This window comes from Strongylocentrotus purpuratus, unplaced genomic scaffold, assembly GCF_000002235.5.
Source record: "Strongylocentrotus purpuratus isolate Spur 01 unplaced genomic scaffold, Spur_5.0 spur5_scaffold_14, whole genome shotgun sequence".
NCBI lineage: Eukaryota > Metazoa > Echinodermata > Echinoidea > Camarodonta > Strongylocentrotidae > Strongylocentrotus > Strongylocentrotus purpuratus.
Window position 1 is genome coordinate 9189559 of NW_022145599.1, and position 22650 is coordinate 9212208.

A 22650-nucleotide genomic window follows, 5' to 3' on the forward strand; every position below is an offset into this window, starting at 1 on the left:
ACAATTTGCTTATAATTTCAATGGACGAAGAGGCCAGGAAAAAAGCCATTCCAGAGCTTGAATCAGACAAAGCAATGCTATGTTAATTTATGTTCACAATTCTATAAGACAATTCTCGCTACCCCAAATAGCGATTCTGCCGAGATCCGGGGAAAATCCTGAAAACGCGCATTGCATTATGGGATAGCTTTTCGACATTACAGCTTCCTGTGCAGGCGTTCGTGATCACAACCCTCTCTTTCACGGTAGAGTTTAACGGCCTTTTGTGCTAAAGTCACTAATTCTGCCCGAAGCTTTCCATTGCATATTATAATTTGTACAAATTACACTGATTGGCATCGATTTTAGCGTGCGTGAAAACTCTGCACAGCGAACACAGGCGCTAGCGCCAGTGGGATGGGACTCTATACCGGAAGTTGTAGTGACGACCCGAGAGAGTGAAAATTACCTCGTCTCGCGAATTTCGAGATTTTCGTACCTATTTAGGGTAGCGAGAATTCAAACAATTTTTGGTAAAATACAGGACATTACCGGGTATTTATCTATTTATTGCAACCGAAAGCTTGGATTTCAGAAACAAATTAAAAACATAAAGGTAATACATAGCAATCAGACAATATAAAAAAAAATTGTTTACAATGAAGTCATATAGAGTACACAAAGTTAGTGGTACATGAATAAATGTTGTGGCTACAATCAAATCATTACACAGTATCAAATAAATTTTATGCTAAAACTAGATATCATACATACTTGCAAACCTGTCACATCAAAAGTCAGGAATCTCTCAAGGCAAAATTAGGAATACAGTCTATTTTGTATACTTTTCACACAAAATATTTCAGAAAGAGAGGAATCTACGGTTCAAAACAGTAGCTTGAAAATATGAATCATTCCTCAAAAATAGAAATGGTTGGCAGATATGACAATATTGCACAAAACACATACCTTGGACTAACCAAAGAGACATTACTGTGGCAAAAAGACATTTATGGTCAAAAGCTACACTTCTTGTCAACTAAACTCACACAAGTTTGTCTGCTGGCTCCATCCCAGGTGTAGAGGGCGCTTCAAAGCAGACGTCTGTAAACTCAGCGACCGTCACCTGTCCCAGATTGACAGGAGCAGAGCGTAGGTTGCCGTTCCTCACTCGCCAAACCCTCACATTATCCCTACCGCAGGATACCATCCTTAGAGACAGAGAAAATCATAAACATCTGGGACAAGTTTCACAAAGCCTTTTTTAAATTACAAATTACAAAAATCAGTGACAAATCTGCTGATAACCAATCAGAAGCAAGGATTTCAGTAGCTTATAACAAAAACTGTCATTTGTCACTGATGACAAGTTTTGTAAAATGCCCCCCCCCCGAATCGTTAGAAAGATAAGGGCTTGATAATACAGTCAAACCTGCTTGAACGACCACCTGTATAGAGTTGACCTCTGTGACCCTTGACCTTTGACCTACGTGCTCCAAAATCTAATCAGATTGTCTTCCTATGGTGATACACACTATCATTAAGTTTGAAGATTAAATCTCCAGTGGTTCTTGAGATATTATGATAACAATCTCAATGTATGGAATTTCATAAGTTGACCTCTGTGACCCTTGACCTTTGACCTACGTGCTCCAAAATCTAATCAGATCGTCTTCCTATGGTGATACATACTATCCTTAAGTTTGAAGTTTTTACATCTCCAGTGGTTCTTGAGATATCATGATAACAATCTCAATGTATGGAATTTCATAAGTTGACCTCTATGACCCTTGACCTTTGACCTACGTGCTCCAAAATGTAATCAGATTGTTTTCCTATAGTGATACACACTATCACTAAGTTTGAAGTTTAAATCTCCAGTGGTTCTTGAGATATCATGATAACAATCTCAATGTATGGAATTTCATAATTTGACCTCTGTGACCCTTGACCTTTGACATACGTGCTCCAAAATCTAATCAGATCGTCTTCCTATGGTGATACATACTATCCTTAAGTTTGAAGTTTAAATCTCAAATGGTTCTTGAGATATCGCACTAACAAACTCAATACAAGGAATTTCATAAGTTGACCTCTGTGACCTGTGACCTTTGACCTACGTACTCTAAAATCTAATCAGATCGTCTTCCTATGGTGATAAATACTATTCCCGAGTCTTAAGTTTAAATCTTAAATGGTTCTTGAGATATTGTGATAACGGTCAAACGGGACGGATGTACGGACGGACGTACGGACGGACGTACGGACGGACAACCCGAAAAAATGATGCCTCCGGCACCACCTTCGGTGGCGGAGGCATAAAAAAGGTAATATTAATTACCTGTACATTGCATACTAGAATAGGAAAAATACCCCCAAAACAACGTTAACCATCACAACTCACAACCAATCTGAACAGCAAATTGCAGACATATTTAAATGTACTCTTGAAGAAAATATTGAATTCAAGTTCAATAACTACGGTCTTGACAGAACTCACTTTGTGTCATCGTACGGTGAGACTCTCATGCGCACGATATCTACATCAGTGTGAGCCTTAGCAACCACAGGCACGTCCCCTCGCCTGTGAACTCTGGAGGTGTTCCACACGACAACCATCTGAAAGCATGGGGCGAGAAATAAAGAAATCCCTCTGGTGTAAAACACTGACGTCACTTTGAAGTGAATGTTCAGTAAAACTTGATGCGTAAAACTTGTTATTCATAACAACTGCAGCAAGTCTAGTAACAAATATGCTCACAGCCAATCAAATGCAATGATTTCAGTAGCTTATAATATCAACAATTGTATTGCTATTGACAACAATATTTATGATTTTTTTTTTACACTGCTTCAATTGAACATCAAAATGGTTGGAAAATATAATGCATTTAAAAAAAGGTAGGCATAAAAATATGTGAAGTGAAAGAGAGGGGCAAAAAGACCACAAAGGGCTGGAAAAGGAGTGAGGAAACACATATGAAGTAAGAGAGTGAGAGGACTCAAGAGGAAAGGAACAGAGAAGGAGAAAATAAGACAGTAAATTAAGAGAGAAACCCACAAATTTATTCTTTTCATTTAGCAACAAACTCAGAGATAGGAGAAAGAATATCAGATAATTCTTGATGACATCGTTCAGTACAACTTACATTTTTTCCATGTCCGTCCTTCCCAACTCCACAAAGAGTGGATCCGTTACCTGAAAAGCTACAAGGGGGAGAGAGAGAGAGAGAGAGAGAGAGAGAGAGAGAGAGAAAGGGATGGATAGAAGAAAACTTAGACCTTTATTTAATGTATATTTCATATCATTACAACCGCTACACAAGTTCCTTTTTAGTTTGTTTATTCTTTATTTTTTAAATAATCTATCTTTACATCACTTAGCTTAGCATTACTTACCAAATACATGAGGAATTAATATCTGATTGAAGGTCATATATATATTTATCATATATGAAATATAATCAGAACACTTAAATAAACAAAACAACTAAATTAAACTTTTACAATATGATTTCCTTATCCAACTACGCTTTGTCTCACTAAAATTTTGGGGTCAGGTTTAAGAAATGACCCCTTAGCAATTGTTCCTGGAGCATGTGCCAGACAACTTCTACAGTATACGAACCTGAGGGTGAAGACAGAGTGTGTATGTGCCTTGAACATGGCTAGCCCCTCACCAGACTGATAGTGCCACACCCTTACCACGGCCTGCTGCCCTGTCTGGGCTGATGCTAGGAGTGTTCCACTGCTACTCAATGTCAGACATGAGACCTGATGTGAACAGAACCATAGAAACCAGGATTAGAATATAGAAACATTTCCACAAGTAAATTGGGGAAGTCATTTTATTTTTCACCTATGCAATAATAGCAAAATTAGATAAGATGACATAAAGGTTTTAACATCTTAAATTTCCGGTGCAAGAATTGAAAACACCTTTTTTCATTAAAGAAAAAAAGAAGCCAAAAACATAAACTAATAGACACACACACACACATAACAAAAAATCACTTTAAAATATTTTCTTGTTAAGTTTTTCCCTTTTTGAGTTTTGATCTTTAGAAGGAAAATACAACTGCGGTGCTTGATCATACAGCCAGTGACTTTTGCAGTGGTCAATGTGTTACCAGTCCACAAATATGAATGGTCTACTACTCTACTCACACTGCAGAAAGAGGACTATGGTATTGCAACACTGCGCCATCGTAAAATAAGAAATAAAATACCTCAGTCGCATACCTTATCTGTATGTCCGATGAAGAATCTCTGTTGACCGCTGCTGACAGCCATGGCTACTATGACGGCATGGCAGGGATAAACAACATGGTTTCCATGGTGATCCCACAGGATCTCATTCGTGGATACTCCACCGAAACCAATCATCTTCTTCAATGAGATGATGGGATCAGGTTGCAGGCTCTGTAAAATTACAAGGGCACGATGCTGAAAACAATTAGCTTGAGAGAGAAAGAGATGAGCATGGAAATTCAACTACAAGAATGACTGCATTTTCCCAGTAATTCCTGTGATAATAAAGGTTACAAAATTAGTACAGTGAAAATGAATGTCTGGTTTTATAACGGTTACATCTAGGTACACATATCTTCCAATGTATAACATGCTCAAAATCTAGAATAAAAGAAACAAAATTTACAAAAAGAAAGAAGAAATAATTTAAAAGAATTGCAAATATATATTTTGATTTCACGTTATATTTCTGTTCATTGCCTGTACAATGTCATACTTTCTTTCTCATAAAAAAGGAGATGTGAGCTTTTATTTGAGATTTATTATCTTTTTCAGGTATCCAGTAACAGTTCCAAATTAATTGAATATTAAGGTGCCCTAGAATTCAACCCATGGATGTATAGGTTGACATCATTGTTTTTTTACAATACTGTGTAGGAAAAGAATACAACAGGACCCTTACATTGTATATCTCATCTCTGGTGGGCTTTGTAGAGCGCTTCGATATTTTAGTCGATAGTGTCTGAAATGTGAAGAAAAGTTAAAATCTTATCTGTTACAAGAGTATAGTAGAACAAATGACACTGAGCAGGATATAATAATTTAAATGGCGATGGTAAGCTGAATAGAATAGATCAATAATTCTAATCCTGATTGGTAGCTGTTTGAAAACTTGCCAAAAAATGATTATGCACAATTTAGATGCTGAAGGATATCATGTAATTTCTGCTTTATCTGAACAACATAATAGAAAGGGGAAAAAATGAAATATGGTGTATTTACACAAATTATACAAATAATCATAATAAAATATACATTATTTAAGGGAAATAAAAACAAATTCACATACCAATAACTGAAAGTGAATGTTATAGAAAGGCCTAAGAGTCATAGCTTAGCTCCTAAAACACAGCATGAAAACAAGAAAATGAATTGACTGCTTGCAACCATGCTAGTCCCTTCAGTGGTCTTACCATTCCAGTGTTATCATCATGCCTGTGGACTGTTATATCATCTTCAGGCTGGGCAAACACATGCACCTCCCCTTGAGTGCCTTGGAGAATTGATAGGTCACCACTCACACCCACTTCAGGTAGGGCCATGCTCACAGCTGGTTTGGTAGATTTTTTCTTCTTCTGACATGGAACAAAAAATTGTAAAAACAAAACACAATATCACCACTGGATCACCTTTTCAGACTGAACATTGCATATACATGTAGGCAACGTTATGTCGAGAATGTTCCGTATAATTGAATGTAAATGTAAGTTTCACATTTTGACGTTGTGAATGTTGAAATGTTGAAAGTTCAAATCTTTAACAATTGGGTTGAGAAGAAAGTAAGGTTAAACATCTCTGAAAGTTTAGAGAAAATCAGTACCAGGGGTAATAAAATTTAATGTTTATTTTCAATAAGAATGATACAGAGCTGCCAACATTTGATTTGGGTAATCAGGGAGATTTCTGAGAGAGCAGCATCGAACGACTTCATTGTTGGCGGGAACCAAGAATGGCCTTTTAGTGCCCCTGGTGGGGGGGGGGGGGCAGGGGGCAGGCCCCCAAAAGCTCTTGGTTTTAAGCCTCTTTGAAACCCTTTTAGAACACATTTTTTCAATGATTTCTCAAAATGGAAGGCTTTGATATGGCACATTTTATTTGCATACAATTGATAACATATGAACTTCACATCATATTTCAGACTATGAACTCCTGTTACCTCTATTGTGAAATGGGGGATGTACTTGTGGAAGGCAAGGACTGGGGTGTGCTTGAGGGTTTTCCTTGAAGTGACTGGTAGGTTGCTTGCTTGAGTTTGCTAAGGAGGTCCTTGCTATACTCCCTTTGGTAGCATGGGACATCTGTGTTGGCAATTTTCTCTGTTAGGAGTGCTTGAAGTGTTTTCAAATTCATTGATCCCCTGAAATCAGTTTTGTTCTTCCTAACAATGCTAAAAACTCTTTCACATGAAGCATTGGAATGTGGTATCACAAGCAAAGATTTCATCACTTTGCTCAGAAGTGTGTATTTCTTTGAGCCATTGCCATCCTCCATCTTTGAAATTGCAGACCATTTCTTGTCTATTCTCAAGTTTTTGTTCAGGATCTCTGGTTCCCCTGAAAAGTCTTCAACCTGGTATTGTGCAAATTCCAGCTCAAGCTTGTCCAGGTCTCCATTCTCTGATTGTCTGTTCAAAATGCAAGGGTACTTTTCAACAAAGTATTGCACAGATGAAAATGACACATCTCTTCTGGAACTGACATCAATCACTTCAGCCTCCTTAAGGAACTTAACATCTAGTGGCCAGGTTTTCAAGGCATAGTCACATGCTGATTCATAATACTTCCTCACCGACAAGTAGAAGTATGTCAAATCAGCATCTGTAAGACGAAGGGGAGAATCATCTTCTGGGCTTGTTGTACTCTCCAGGTATTCCTTGGCATCTTTTCCAATCATTAATCATCAATATTTCGACTTCGACATTGTCCTGGATGATATTTTAATACTCAAACAGAGAGCAAAATACAGCCTTGTTTTGGACAAAGTTGACTTACGCCTTCGGAAGATGCAAGTTATATCGATGCGTTCCCAACGGCAAAGGAGATCAGAAAAAAAAAGTCGGCTTCAAAATCCACTCTGCAGTAACACTGCCATGTTGGTATCAAATGATAATCCACTTAAAAATCACATCGCAAAAGTCCCCAAATCAATCCAAAAACTGATGTTGAAATGTGCAGTTTTTTGGGCCGATCGCAGCAGACAAAGTCTGCTTGTTGTATCAGTGCAACTTCTGGCTGCTCTGACGCGACCGATCGGAAACCGGCACCAACGTACCGGGACGCTACGGGGGCCGGCGAGGAAGCCGCCCGGCAGAGCAAGCAGGCGAATTGCTATCACACAAACACCACTCACATTATCACATGTTCCCAATGGTTTGTTAGATTAGCCCGCCAGTCGTTCGGCGTAACTCTCATTTATTACGCTGTAAAATAAAGTACGATATCACGGTAAATTTATATTCGACGACTGGATAACAGGAAAATTCATATTACAGAATTGCCGTGTGTTTGTATACGTACGTACGAACTCAACATGCTAGTCTTGTGAAACAGTCGTTTATGAAAATAATACAACTTAAAATCTGGAAATCCGGGAGATTTTTGCATGGGGTCGGGAAAACGGGATATTGGGTCAAAATCCGGGAGTCTCCCGCAGGATCCGGGAGACTTGGCAGCTCTGATGATAGCAGTATAAACTGCATAATAAATACCCCTTGAGTCATACCATAGGAGTAATCAAAAAAGAATTTCACACCAATGTTGCCAACCATCTTGCTTCATATTACATATTTACTGACTTGTGTTTTGACAAAGGTAACTTTAGTAATGGAGTCCCTTTGATAGCTATGTACAAAAGTTATATGAGGAATCAAAAGGAATACATTTTAATTTATGCAAGATAAAACAAACTACATGTGGCTCTCTATGGAATTAATAGCTTTAAAGGCATTGTTTAAGAATGTTAAATCTCAGATGCATGGCCCTACGTGTTATCAGTGTCGGTGATATGATGTAATAAAACAAAATTAAAAATTGCGCTTCAAAATGATCATGAAGTGCCTCAAAAAAATTAAAAAAAACCTTTGAGTGACCTTTTTTTTTACCATACTCATTACCCCTAATAGACTGTAGTGTTATAAAAACCGTTAGGAAAAAGAATTTTAAAATTTCAATTTCCAATCATAAATATCTTGATAATCAGACAGGCCATCGGCTTGTGAAAGTCATAGGTCTGACCTAAAGGTTTATAATTATCATTGGACCATGAGCTTAATCCAGGATTTTGTTTTAGAATCTGAGACAAAGATACCCAATCCCTTTAAACATTCATAGAAATGTAGATGAAGCAAAAAACTACCTGTTTAACAGCACTGACAGATTGTGACATTGATGATAGAGAGTCTGCATCTCGATTAGCCTAAAATAAATAGAGAAAAGCGGGAAAATTCATAAAAATTACTTGTCCAGACTCTATTAATCCTTCCCATGCTCTTTCAGAGTAAACATTTCTATCCTGTCAATTGGTGACTACGTTTAAATTCAAAACATTAACAGAACAGATTCAGAAACATGGTGTTGGTTAAATGTTTTTCACCAATTTCATAATGGCCTGTTCCCTGTAAACTTAGAGAAATTACATTTGCTTGCAGTCGGGTAATGAATGTATTGTCCAAGATCATTGAGCAAATGACTGTGTTTGTATTTACCAAAATAATAGCTTTTGACCATGTTGTGGTATATCACTACAACTAACTTGACTTTTGATTGAAGATCGAGGGTTCCAATCCCTCCCTAACACTTGCGTCATTCGTCAAGAAATTTTACATTTGCTACTACCCACCAAGGTTTAAATGGGTACCTGGTATGCACACTACATATGGGATCACTCAAACAAATCAGGATAATAATCACCTGTAATTATCATCATCATCATAATTCACAATCAAGTTAAAATACCACTGCTAGACATTTTTGGTCAGACTTTGGCAATTATTTCAGAAAAACTTACGCAGACTTGTTTTGACGATACTCTCTGGGGGCTCAGGTGACCCGGTACCTGAATGGTTGATCTCGTCACATGACCAGAGCTATTGAGCTGTACTGAGTCAAAGGGAACCTTAGAACCGGCTGAAGGAAACCTGAATGATCATAAGGAGAGAGTAATGGCTCATTAACATATGACGTGGTTAAATGTGGCAGTTTACCAAAAGTTTTTAAAACATAAATGGCAGGTCGGGATAAACAAGCAGTAGCTGTGCACTCCAAAGGTCATATAGATGTACCTACCTACATTCTTGGTGTATAAGATGTGAATCATATTACATGCTTACATGATTATGCAAACAAAAAATAATATTAAAAACAGATGTCCTAAAACGCAACATACATGTACTATTGTACCATTTGCTATTCAAGAAAGCATAAATGAATTTGCTGGATTTAAGAAATCTTTTTGTTAAAACTGAACAAGTAATTTCATTTTTAAATATAGATTACATATAGCATTGTGCAAATACTCTCCATGTGACATGGCTCCTAGTTTTTCACAAATTTTTTTTTCTTTTTCTTCCCCCTGATTTTTCCCTGAAGGTGTTTAAAAATCCAGGTTGATTGAAGATCCACTGGATATGTTGGTTGTTTGGATATGAGAAAAATGTTATAAAACTGAGTACTTTCATTGTGGAGCCAACAAATTCCCTGATTTATCACCATTGTTTTCTTTTTAAATTCCCTAAACTTTCCCTCACAGGCAAATGATTGGAAGGGAACTCAATTTCCAGGTTTTCCTTCATTTTAATGATAGCTGTGAATCCTGCAAACCCTGGGCAACATTAATCCATCTTTTACCTGATGTAATCATAGTGGTCCATCCACTTCTCCCCCTTGGGAACCTTGAAGGTCATCTCCCGTGGCAACGGGGCGATGCCCTGCCCCAGGAGGCCCATGTCACGGGCGTCCTGCAGCGAGATGTCCGGCTCGTACTGCATGTCGCTGGTGAAGACGTTCTTGACGTACATGTTGGCGCAGAGGCGGACGCTCTTGACGTACTTGTACTTGCAGTTGAGGTACATGGAGAGGATGTACTGGAGGTCAAGCATGAGGAGGGTCCACTTAGAGCTGGAAGGGGCGGGGCCATGAAGGTCTGGAAGCCGAGGAATAACGAGAAGCAAGAGCAGGTGAATGACATTGACTAAAAAAATTAATTGATAAACTAAAAGCACATGTATAATATCCTAGATTTCAAAATTCAAGAATGTTTTCATCTTCCCCTTTGAGGTCCTGAATGGTCATCTAGGCAGAAATATTGAAACTGCTGGGTATTTTAAGCCTTAATTCCTGTCAGAGAGAGAGATATAGGGGAAAAAATCTGATCGGGTACAAGATGACCACATGTCTAGAAGGTTTATTCTGACTCTCTAAAAACTAGATCAATGTGTTCTGAATAGCAACCTGTCCATATTCCTTCATTTAGATACTGCAACCTGAAATATATACACCAACAAAAAGTCAGAGGACTACAATTAAAGCCAATGACCTGTTCTGTCATTTTTTCTAGTACTATGCTCACTGTGCAATTTCACCACTGATACATTGATATCTCCCATTCTAGAGCTTCAACATACTGTTTTCTATTATACTGGACAAAGAACTGAAAGTTGTAACACAAGAATGGTCATGACCGCATGACATATGCTGAGGCGTATTGCTCCAAGGTCAATATCCTACACTGGCCCCACTGGCCCATTCTTAACTTAAACCCTTGTCCCAAAAATACCTAAGCTCAACCTTAAACTTATACACAACCTAAAACCCAATTGCAACCCTGATCTTACCCGCATTTCTTGGCCAATATAAAACCTGAGAATTGTCAGTGGAGCAAATGTCGGATCCCAAATGATTGACTTTGTTCTTGAAAGCATTTTAACCTGATGACTACTGAGTTCTCTCATTCCCATAGGCTTAATACAGAGGCCATTTGATTTCCATAGGTAATGGGGTAAAACATACAAACATACAGCAATTAGCTTTTTTTTTAAAAGAGCTTGAGGGAAATGATCATACCTTTCCGGACTGATTTTGAGGTGATCCTCTCAACGGAACCTTTCCCGGCGGGGCAGACGAAGGGGAACTGGAGCCAGGTGGAGGTGGACTTAAACTCCTTGAAGAGGTTGGAGAAGGAGAGGCGTACAACCAAGCCATCTTGGGTTGTCACATCAACGTGAGTCACAAAGTACTGTGGAGGGCATTGGAGGGAGAGATGGAGGGATGAGGATTTAAGAGATGTGGAGAGATGGAAGGGGGAAGATGAGAGAGGGACAAAGAACATAACAAAAAAGCAAAGGAAAGTGTCAAGAAATGGGTAGGAAAGAAGGAGATGGAAGATGCAAAAAGTAGGAGAGGGTTGTTATAATGAAATGGAAAAAAAGAAAAAAAAAAGAAAAGACAAATTGTATAAAATATAGAGTCAGAAGGAAAGACATATATGCAAGAGACCAATGAGTCGGGGTACATTGTACATTGGGTTAATTTCTTTTAATGGTTCTGCACATCTTTTTATTTCAGGGGCTTTATGGAGGCCCATCAAGGATCTTCCAGCATTATCCATGTCTTTTGAACAGAGCCCTCTTCATTCCAAATTAAGTGTGTATGTGTAGCACATGTAGCTGCAGAAAATAAGGAGAGCATCCAGCCTCATTTTGTAACCTGTTCAAAAAATACTTATAATGATAACATTTGTTTGTAAAAATTTTCCCAGGAAATGATATGAATATATAAACTAAGTTATAGTATTCTGTATTGAGGCTGTGCATAACAGTGCTTTTGTTGTTGAATTTTTGTGGATTTTTTTTGCCACCACCATACTACGGGAGAAGTATCCCAAGTCCGTCCCCGAAAACTCAAACGATTTTACTTCGAGTCGCAGTTAAAGGCGCCGATTTAATAATAATAATAATAGTAAACGATGCTGTTTTTAAAACCAAAGATGAGTCCAAACAGAAATCCAGACATTTGGTCCCAGTTTCTGGGTGGTGAGTTGACAGTGATTGAGCTGGGACACATTTTTACCCGCGGTACCATGCCGGCGATGCCTCCCGGGCACGGGTAAGCGTCGGCCGAATATTCGTGCGAGTGCTCAAGTTTTCGACTACTTGTCGCAGCCTTATTCTGTATGGTGCATATCATAGTATCCCTACATGTATGTGCTTCCACAGAGCTTTGGAAATTACCACCATTGCTTTAGCTCCAATGACCATTTTATCCAGCACAAATAGGGCAAATCAAGGAATATTCTTGCCACCTTTCCACTTATCACACCTGGGTCAAATATGACAAATATAGATTAGCTCTAAATGAGCCAGGTAATTTTGGTGCTATCTCAGCCAGAGGGGGTGGATCACCCCCCCTCCCCCTCCCCCCCCCCAAGCTTTTAGGGACAATGTCTTGGCAAAGGATGTTAGTAAAGTGGCTGGGGCTTGAACTTGGTACCTTGCAATATATACATGTACGTTGCTTACCTTGCCAGCGATTGGTTTGAAGAGGAGGTAGAGGAATCTCCCAGTCAGACCTAGTGACTGTGAGGATGTTCTTGGTAGCTGGATGTAATTCCCCGCTGGTATGGACCCAGTGATTCTATACACTGTGCACTTCATGCTCTTGTCCTGATCAAAACAATTAAATAACACAATTCGATAAAATAGGGTATCTGTTAAATAGCATACTATTGGCTAAGAAGTTATCATATGACACTATTAAAGCAATTTGTTATACGGTCATTTTCTTCTTCTTCTTCTCCTTCTCCTCCTCCCCCCCCCCATCCTTCTTCTTCTCCTCCTCCTCCTTCTCTTCCTCCTCCTTCCTCTTCACCTTCTTCTTCTTCACCTCCTCTTTTTACTCCTTCCTCTTAAATAGCAGAGAAATCATTTTCTATTCACTTGTCTTGTCTCCAGATCTGTTTGATCACTGACTTGATACAAGTCCTTTCTTACCATGACGGACATCACTTCCCCCTCCTTGGTAGACTTTCTCCATTCTCCGATGTTGAGATGCTTGAAGACGTTCACATATGGATGCTGCCATAGAGATGCTGATGACAAAAAGATTGAATATTTTATTAAAACCTAGTCTAGGCCGATTCATATAATTTGAAGGTCCTTTGATCTATCAGGCTTTCTGTGCCATAGGCGACAAATGCTGCCCAAGAATTTTGATTTAATGATGTGATAGTTTAGTTTACACATGCTGTCTGTATCACAAATTTTGATTGAAGTTTATGAACAACATATGATGAAGTGAACATGGTGAAAGTCAGACTTAGAAGTTAGTTTGTGAACTGTAATTTATAGACTATTAGTAGGCTAGGTCTACAGGTCTAGTTCTTGACTCTTAGAGTCTATATATAAATTGTGTCAGCGATTTTTCAATCAATTTCATGTTTAAAGACAAAAAAAGTGTACTGTTAGTAAAACTAATGGCGCGAATTCAGAAGTCTATCCAAAATTTGACCCGTAACTCCGGCGTGGAGATACCCTACTAAAACATACCCAAAATAAAATTAGAATGTGTGAAGTTACACGTATCTACCGTAATGAGGATCTGCGAAATTACGGTAGATAACTTCACACAGGCGCGCGCCCGCCCGCAACCCACCATCGGTATGCACTTGTATTGTGCAGCGGTTTGTAATGAAACCTGAGAAAGAGTTATACTAATATCATCGTTTTTCCGAAAAATACTCCAAAAATAACAAGAAAATTGACACGAAACAGGTAATAGGGTCTACACATAAAAAGACTTTTAACTCATGATCTTTATTTGGACATTTAATGAATATTTACTTCATTTTTTGTATTTTTTAGTCGGGTATCTCCACGCCGGAGTTACAGGTCAAATTTTGGATAGGTTTCCGAACAAGTGCCGCTAGGGCTAGGCCTAGATTGGCTAGAAGGCTAGATCTAGGCTTTATTTGGACATTTGATGAATAGGGTAGCGCGCCCAGTATTCGGTCAGACAGCCGTTTCAACAGCTGTAACAATTTAGAAAATTATTTATGAGCCATGAAACTTGCACAGATCAGGCAGCTGAATAACTTTTCTTAACTCTCAAAATCAAATCAGATTTAGGGCCCCGGAAAGATCTCCAACTTAGCTCGAAATTGGTCAGTGTCGCACAACTTTTTGCACTTCCGCGTTCTCTTAGCACATGCGCTAACATGCATTGCATAGCCATAAGTAGACGTCTATTGCGAAACAACTATGTGTGCTGTCGCAATGAATTAAGTATGTGTGTGAAGAGAATCACTTCCGTGTTCACTCCATCGCAGTGAATTTGCAAATGACGCACTTGCCGATGTGCAAGAGGTATTTATACTATACCGATTATGAAGGAAAAACTGTGATAACGCCATTACGAACGTGTAGATGGCGCACAGTTTTTCCTTCATAATCATTTTGCCTTCGGCGTAGACTAGAAGGGATGAGATTGATTTAGATGACTCCGGCAGCGAGAGTTTAACACGGCTTGCAAGATTTTCATCATGGATATCGATTTTGACCCATAATTTCCTAAAAATGGACCATTAAACGGATTATTTCAGTCAAGTTGGTAAGTGGAACCGAAGTAGATCTAGACCTAGTTAAGTTTTAACCTAATTTACAATATAAAATGCATCGGATTTGCATCCTGTGAAAGGAGTAATTCGGGGATAAGTTTTGCAAGTTTGGTGTGCTGATTTGCCCACATAACCCTACACATTTCGCGGGATAGTCTGTTTCGGTCTCTAAAGAGAGAGCCGACCCTACCCCAATAAGAGGCTAACGAACGAAAGAGACGGAAAATTTGGTCTAGGCTAGCCGATTACCGGCTCCTAGACTAGTAGAGGGTACAAAAGGAACTCTTAGTCTTACCCTAGCGCCAAACTAATAATGCTTTCTAAGAAGTAATCGTAAAGAGGTCGGTATTGTTATTATTAAGTAGGCCTAGACCTAGACCCTAGGCCTAGTATTAATTATTAGATTAACGGTATGCAATATGCACCAGACGGAGTCGGGCTAACTCGGCCCACGGGACTACTCGGCCCAGCTGGAAAAACTGGGCCGAGATGTCCCGACCTGATTAATCGATCGAGAGATACCAATGTGTATATGTTTGTGCTCTTTGTGACTTAATAATGCCCTTTCCAACCTAAATCTTTAATGGAATTGTGTTAAATGATACCAATGAAGACAATCTATAACTTATCTTTAGGTAAAATGACAAAAAAAATGACATTTCGGACAATTTACTCACAGCTCGCAATCCGCATGTACATTAAATGTGCGTTGTATCTACTCGGACCACTGAAATTCGAGCAGTGTTTTTGTAGGTAAATCACTGCAAAAATATCATTTTTATCTCGTATGAAGGTCTATTTTTTATTCCTGACACAGATTTCATTATTGAGAAGTCGAATATAGTACATTTTAGACGAGATGGTTGATGTTTGTTCACATTCTTTCGTCCTGGCCGTAAATTAGCAGACTACTGCCTAGTGCTACCGCAGCAGCTCAGCTCAGTGTGCAGCTAGCCGTACAGCGCCGCCGGCCGGGTCGGCGGCGGAATTCACTGACTCGTGCCTGCTGCACTGCATTGCATGATTGTACTGCCAAATTTGATCGAGTGATGTGTGAGTATAACTAATCAAACTAGATCTATATCTACTGTATTATCATTATTCATTCCGAGTAGAATATCCAATTTGATTTAGTGAGTAAACTAGACCTATATCTACTGTAGCTACATCATTATCATATAGTAGATTAGTCATTCAGAGTAGAATATTCGATTAATGAAGGAATGGAATTTTTCTTTTTCATAATCAGATAATCATATTTTACTCCTAAAAGTTAAAGACTTGATAAATAGCTAGATCTCTCGTAAGGGCCTAGCCTAGTACTGTAAGAGAAGTGAGCTGAAGAATCGCCTTCTTTTTTTTTATTTTGGAGGGGCAGGCGCGTAGCCAGGGAGGGGGGGGGGGTGGCAGTGGGGGCGGTCCCCCCCCCCCCAAAAAAAGAATAAAGGAAGAGGACGTAGGAAAAAAAAGGATTAAGAGTCGAGAACGGTACAACGAATCGTCTTCTTTCTCTAATTATTTAATGAAACATCAAAGCTTCTGCGCGGGAAGGGGGACGGAACTGAATTCAGATAAGGATAAAGAGTCGAGAACGGTACAACGAATCGGGGTCCAGACAACTCGCCACAAAGACAACCCGCCCCAAGACAACCTGCCACAATACCCTGGACATCCCGCCACAATACCCTGGACAACCCGCCACAATACCCTGGACAACTCGCCACAGCCTTTTCGGACAACTCGCCACACTTTTTCCCATCATGATTTCTAGATCTAAAATGAAATGAAATTGTAATTTTTCATGATTTTCGTGCTTTTATAAACACAGTCATTACAAAGAATAAAGTTGATTTCTCTTGTAACAATAATATATATTTAAATGAAATTGTCATTTTTCATGATTTTCGTGCTTTTAAAACACAGTCATTACAAAGAATAAAGTTGATTTCCCTTGTAACAATAATATACTTTTGATCTAGAGGTCTATAACAGCTGCATTTTTCTGTCCCAGAATTTTTTTAATGGTAGGATACTGGAAGCACTGGCGTACTGATAGGGGGGGGGGGGGGGGGGGGGGGGGGGGGGGGGGGTGGGCAGTTGACCCGCGAAATAAAATTGGAATGTGGTTTATTTCTAGATTTTCTGGGTTAGTTTTGTCAGAGGCGGCATTCTTGGTTGGGGGGGGGGGGGACACTGTGCCCCCACTTTTCCAGGTTCCCCTAAAGTGCCCCCTTATCCTTTGTACATGTCCTTTTCCCTTCTGATAATTTTTAATGGTAGGAATTCATGGAAGGATAGGCCTACTGGAAGCACTGGCGTACTGATGGGGAAGGGGGCAGTTGACCCGCGAAATAAAATTGAAATTTGGTTTATTTCTAGATTTTCTGGGTTAGTTTTGCACTTTTGCCCACAGTCAGAGGCGGCATTCTTGGTTGGGGGGGGGGGGGCACTGTGCCTCCACTTTTTCAGGTTCCCCTAAAGTGCCCCCTTATCATTTTGTACATGTCCTTTTCCCTTCTGATAAGTGCCTACTTTTCTTTCTCAGATGTTTTAATTATAATGTTACTCATAATTACATAAAAGAACTTTTCAGTCTTTCTTCATTAAATTGTCTTTAATATTCATCATGTAATTTTTCAAATGGGACCTTACACTTTTAGCTCGCTTGCTCGAAAATCGATATTCAGTCCATCACACCAAATCGCGAAGTATGTTGCTTAAACAATAATGTTGTTCCACGTAAAGAAATAAACAAATATTGATGTCATTCGTGGTAATGTATTCACAATCTTGACGAAGGCGTAGGCCTTTATACAAATATCTAAAAATGGTTTTTATTATTGTTGATGTGTCCCTTTGTAGGTGCCCCTTTTTCAGAAGTCCAGCCATTCTTGCGATCATAGGCGCCAGAAGTGAGGGCAGGGGACTCGCCCTCCTCCAAACGAAAAAGTGTGTGTGTGTGGGGGGGGGGGGTGTGGGTCAAAACGAATTTCCACTCCCCCCCCCCCCCAAAAAAAAAAAAAAAAAAAAAAAATCAGCAATAAAGCAGTATAATTGATTACTATTTAGTAACCAAAAAGAACATACAAAAATAATAAAACCTAAATTGAATCAAATTAAAATGATATTCCATTCAAAGAATTAAGTTTCATAATTAAATTTCAATTTACATGACATGGGGTGGAGATGATGAGAGGGATGGAGATGAGAGGGATGGAGATGATGAGAGGGATGGAGATGATGAGAGGGATGGAGATGATGAGAGGGGTGGAGATGATGAGAGGGATGGAGATGATGAGAGGGATGGAGACGATGTGAGAGATGGAGATGATGAGAGGGATTGGTGAGGGATGGAGATGATGAGAGGGATGGAGATAATGGGAGGGATGGAGATGATGAGAGGGATGGAGACAATGTGAGGGATGGAGATGATGAGAGGGATGGAGACGATGAGAGGGATGGAGACAATGGGAGGGATGGAGATGATGAGAGGGACTGGTGAGGGATGGAGGTGATGAGAGGGAAGGAGACAATGTTGATGATGTAAGGGATGAAGACGCTGTTGATGACAGGGATTGGTGAGGGATGGAGACGGTGTGAGGAATGAAGATGATGAGAGGGATGGAGATGATGAGAGGGATGGAGACGGTGTGAGGGATGGAGATAATGAGAGGGAAGGAGACAATGAGAGGGATGGACATGGTGAGAGGGATGGAGATGGTGAGAGGGATGGAGATGGTGAGAGGGATGGAGATGATGAGAGGGATGGAGATGGTGAGAGGGATGGAGATGATGAGAGGGATGGACATGATTAGAGGGATGGAGATGATGAGAGGGATGGAGACAATGAGAGGGATGGAGATGATGAGAGGGATGGAGATGATGAGAGGGATGGAGATGGTGAGAGGGATGGAGATGATGAGAGGGATGGAGATGGTGAGAGGGATGAAGATGGTGTGAGGGATGGAGATGATGAGAGGGATGGAGATGGTGAGAGGGATGAAGATGATGAGAGGGATGGAGATGGTGAGAGGGATGGAGATGGTGTGAGGGATGGAGATGATGAGAGGGATGGAGATGGTGAGAGGGATGGAGATGATGAGAGGGATGGACATGATTAGAGGGATGGAGATGATGAGAGGGAAAGAGACAATGTGAGGGATGGAGATGATGAGAGGGATGGAGACGATGAGAGGGATGGAGACAATGGGAGGGATGGAGATGATGAGAGGGATTGGTGAGGGATGGAGGTGATGAGAGGGAAGGAGACAATGTTGATGATGTAAGGGATGAAGACGCTGTTGATGAGAGGGAGTGGTAAGGGATTGAGACTGTGTGAGGAATGAAGATGATGAGAGGGATGGAGATGATGAGAGGGATGGAGACGGTGTGAGGGATGGAGACAGTGTGAGGGATGGAGACAGTGTGAGGGATGAAGATGGTGACATGATGGTGAGAGGGATTGAGACGATGAGAGGGATGGAGACGGGAGGGATGGAGACGTCTCCATCCCTCTAATCATCAATATCGTCTTCATCCCTTACATCATCAAAATTGTCTCCATCCCTCTCATCATCTCCAATTCTCCATCCCTCACATCGTCTCCATCCCTCTCATCATCTCCATCCCTCACATTGTCTCCATCCCTCTCATCACCTCCATCCCTCACATTGTCTCCATCCCTTTCATTATCAATATCGTCTCCATTCCTCTCATCATCTCCATCCCTCACCAATCCCTCTCATCATCTCCATCCCTTACATCATCAACATTGTCTCCATTATGTATTATGCCACATTGTGGAAATGCAATTTTATTTTTGTATTCATTATTTATTTATAGTATGTACATATTTACAGGTACACAAGATCAGATATAAATTTGTTAACCCCCAGCCCCCCCCCCCCCCAAAAAAAATTGTAACATGCAGATGACACGCCACACCATTCCTTGTGTTGTGGTATTGGTACATCATGATTATTTCATATGCAATTTACAAGGCAAAAAAAATCTAAATAATTAAAGTTAAAACAATTAAATAAAAATGAGGACATGTTTGAAAAACACACATAATAGCAATAAACATTATTTGTTTACGACTCCAAGATACAAATTCCAACAATATGACGTCAAGCTGACTCAAAATAACAATTGATAAGCAGGTGTAATCGTGTATTAATTTTATGCCACGTTGTGGTAATGCAATTTTGTTCTTTTATTTATTATTTATTTATAGTATGTACATATTTACAGGTACACAAGATCAGATATAAATCTGTTAACCCCCAGCCCCCCCCCCCCAAAAAAATTGTAACATGCAGAGACCAGTACAGATGACACGCCACACCATTCCTTGTGTTGTGGTATTGGTACATATTATTTCATATATGCAAGTTACAAGGCAAAAAAAAAACCTAAATAAATAAAGTTAAAACAATTAAATAAAATTGAGGACATGTTTGAAAAACACACATAATAACAATAAACATTATTTGTTTACGACTCCAAGATACAAATTCCAACAATATGACGTCAAGCAGACTCATAATAACAAATGATATAAGCAGGTGTAATCGTGTATTAATTTTATGCCACGTTGTGGTAATGCAATTTTGTTTTTTTATTTATTATTTATTTATAGTATACATATTTATACAGGTACACAGATATCAGTTATAAATCTATTAACCCCCAGCCCCCCCCCCCCAAAAAAAAAATTGTAACATGCAGAAACCAGTACAGATGACACGCCACACCATTCCTTGTGTTGTGGTATTGGTACGTATTATTTCATATATGCAAGTTACAAGGCAAAAAAAAACCTAAGTAAATAAACAAAGTTAGAACAATTAAATAAAAATGAGGACATGTTTGAAAAAAAGATTAAAAAGGGCACTTATTCAAGATCATTTCAAGATTTATGAGAATGGAAAATGGACACTTATTGCAAAGGAAAATGGGAACATGCCGAAGGAAAAGGGGCACGTGTCAAAAATAGAAAAGGGCACTCGTCAGAGGTGAAAAGGGGGAAGGGGCACTTTTACTAAGTAATAGGGGCACTTGTCAAAGGAAAAGGGGCACTTCTTACAAAATTAAAGGGGCACCTTTTCTATGTAAAAAGGGGCACTTTTGGGGTATCTGAAAAAGTGGGGGGGGGGGGCACTGTGCCCCCCTGCCCCCCCCCCCCCCCCCCCCCCCCCCCCCCCCCCCCCCCCCCCCCGGAGGGCCGCCTCTGCCCATGCCCCTCCATGCACCGGCACGTCATTGCAATATCATGTCTTAATTGCTTTGCTTTGTATATATCTCTTTGATTCCCAGAAAAAGGGAACAAAAAGGAGATTTTTTGGTTTGTTTGGGGGGGTGGTGGGGGCTGCATTATTTATACAAAAAACTTGAAGCCAATACCTTCTTTTCGTAGAATTTTTTTGAAGCAGCCCCCTCCAAAAAAATAAGAAGGCGATTCTTCAGCTCACTGAAGAATCTGCTTAGAGTTAGAGTACTATAGGCTAGGCCCTTACGTTAGATCTAGCTATTTACCAAGTCTCTAACTTTTAGGAGTAAAATATATGATTATCTGATTATGAAAAAAGAAAAATTCCATTCCTTTATTAATAGGATATTCTACTCTGAATGACTAATCTACTATATGATAATGATGTAGCTACAGTAGATATAGGTCTAGTTTACTCACTAAATCAAATTGGATATTCTACTCGGAATGAATAATGATAATACAGTAGATATAGATCTAGTTTGATTAGTTATACTCACACATCACTCGATCAAATTTGGCAGTACAATCATGCAATGCAGTGCAGCAGGCACGAGTCAGTGAATTCCGCCGCCGACCCGGCCGGCGGCGCTGTACGGCTAGCTGCACACTGAGCTGAGCTGCTGCGGTAGCACTAGGCAGTAGTCTGCTAATTTACGGCCAGGACGAAAGAATGTGAACAAACATCAACCATCTCGTCTAAAATGTACTATATTCGACTTCTCAATAATGAAATCTGTGTCAGGAATAAAAAATAGACCTTCATACGATTACGAGATAAAAATGATTTTTTTGCAGTGATTTACCGACAAAAACACTGCTCGAATTTCAGTGGTCCGAGTAGATACAACGCACATTTAATGTACGTGCGGCAATGCGGATTGCGAGCTGTGAGTAAATTGTCCGAAATGTCATTTTTTTTGTCATTTTACCTAAAGATAAGTCATAGATTGTCTTCATTAGTATCATTTAACACAATTCAATTAAAGATTTAGGTTGGAAAGGGCATTATTAAGTCACAAAGAGCACAAACATATACACATTGGTATCTCTCGATCGATTAATCAGGTCGGGACATCTCGGCCCAGTTTTTCCAGCTGGGCCGAGTAGTCCCGTGGGCCGAGTTAGCCCGGATTCGTGGGACGGTAGGAATGAGTAAGTGTGTCTGGTGTCCAGACACACTTACTCATTCCTACCGTCCCACGTATTCACATCCTTGTCAGTGTCCTCTTAATTTCAATTCAAAAGTAAATCTAATTACGAAAGAGAGTTGCGAGTGTTACTTACTTTTTGACATTGTGTCGGTGGATTCGTTTATCTTTATTCCTCAGACAGTAGACAGTTGCACAAGTAATAAATACCGTAACAATGATTCTTCATGTTTCAATAGAATAATGAACTTTGTCTGATGCTTGAATTTCGCCGCTTTCTCGATTCCATTTGTTATTTATGAAGCGCCCTCTGCGGGCGCGGGCTGGCTGGCTAGGGCAAGGGGGCAGGGTGGGGCCACTGACCTCTACAGTGGGTGGGGCCCTGGGTGGGGGGCATGGTGACGAAGCGAAAGTGCACTTTGTGATAAAAACACCAATTCAGCACACAAGTTAATGGAATGGATATGGATAAGCCTACATTATAATAATATTGGATATTTGGCCGACTCAAATACATAATATTTTTATTCTAATTGATATATGACAAAATAAATTGATTTGACCTATTTATTATATACAAAACAATAAAAATAAAAATAGGAAGAATATGTT

General features: G+C 39.7%; 1 protein-coding gene across 2 annotated transcripts in view; it reads right to left on the minus strand.

Moving 5' to 3' along the window:
* LOC586464 (WD repeat-containing protein 90) overlaps positions 1-22359 on the minus strand; it is a 47448-nt gene extending 25089 nt beyond the window's left edge. For both annotated transcript variants that reach the window (XM_030984143.1, XM_030984142.1), the window contains exons 1-14: positions 22175-22359; positions 12995-13092; positions 12524-12667; positions 11070-11241; positions 9855-10149; positions 9016-9145; positions 8365-8424; positions 5424-5585; positions 4913-4972; positions 4222-4401; positions 3608-3753; positions 3129-3186; positions 2480-2598; positions 1029-1190 (exon numbers count right to left, since the gene is read on the minus strand). In XM_030984143.1, coding sequence (XP_030840003.1) covers positions 1029-1190; positions 2480-2598; positions 3129-3186; positions 3608-3753; positions 4222-4401; positions 4913-4972; positions 5424-5585; positions 8365-8424; positions 9016-9145; positions 9855-10149; positions 11070-11241; positions 12524-12667; positions 12995-13092; positions 22175-22184 — 1796 coding nt within the window. In that variant the 5' untranslated portion in view covers positions 22185-22359. The remainder of the gene's footprint in view (positions 1-1028; positions 1191-2479; positions 2599-3128; positions 3187-3607; positions 3754-4221; positions 4402-4912; positions 4973-5423; positions 5586-8364; positions 8425-9015; positions 9146-9854; positions 10150-11069; positions 11242-12523; positions 12668-12994; positions 13093-22174) is intronic.
* Between the last annotated feature and the right edge of the window lie 291 nt (positions 22360-22650).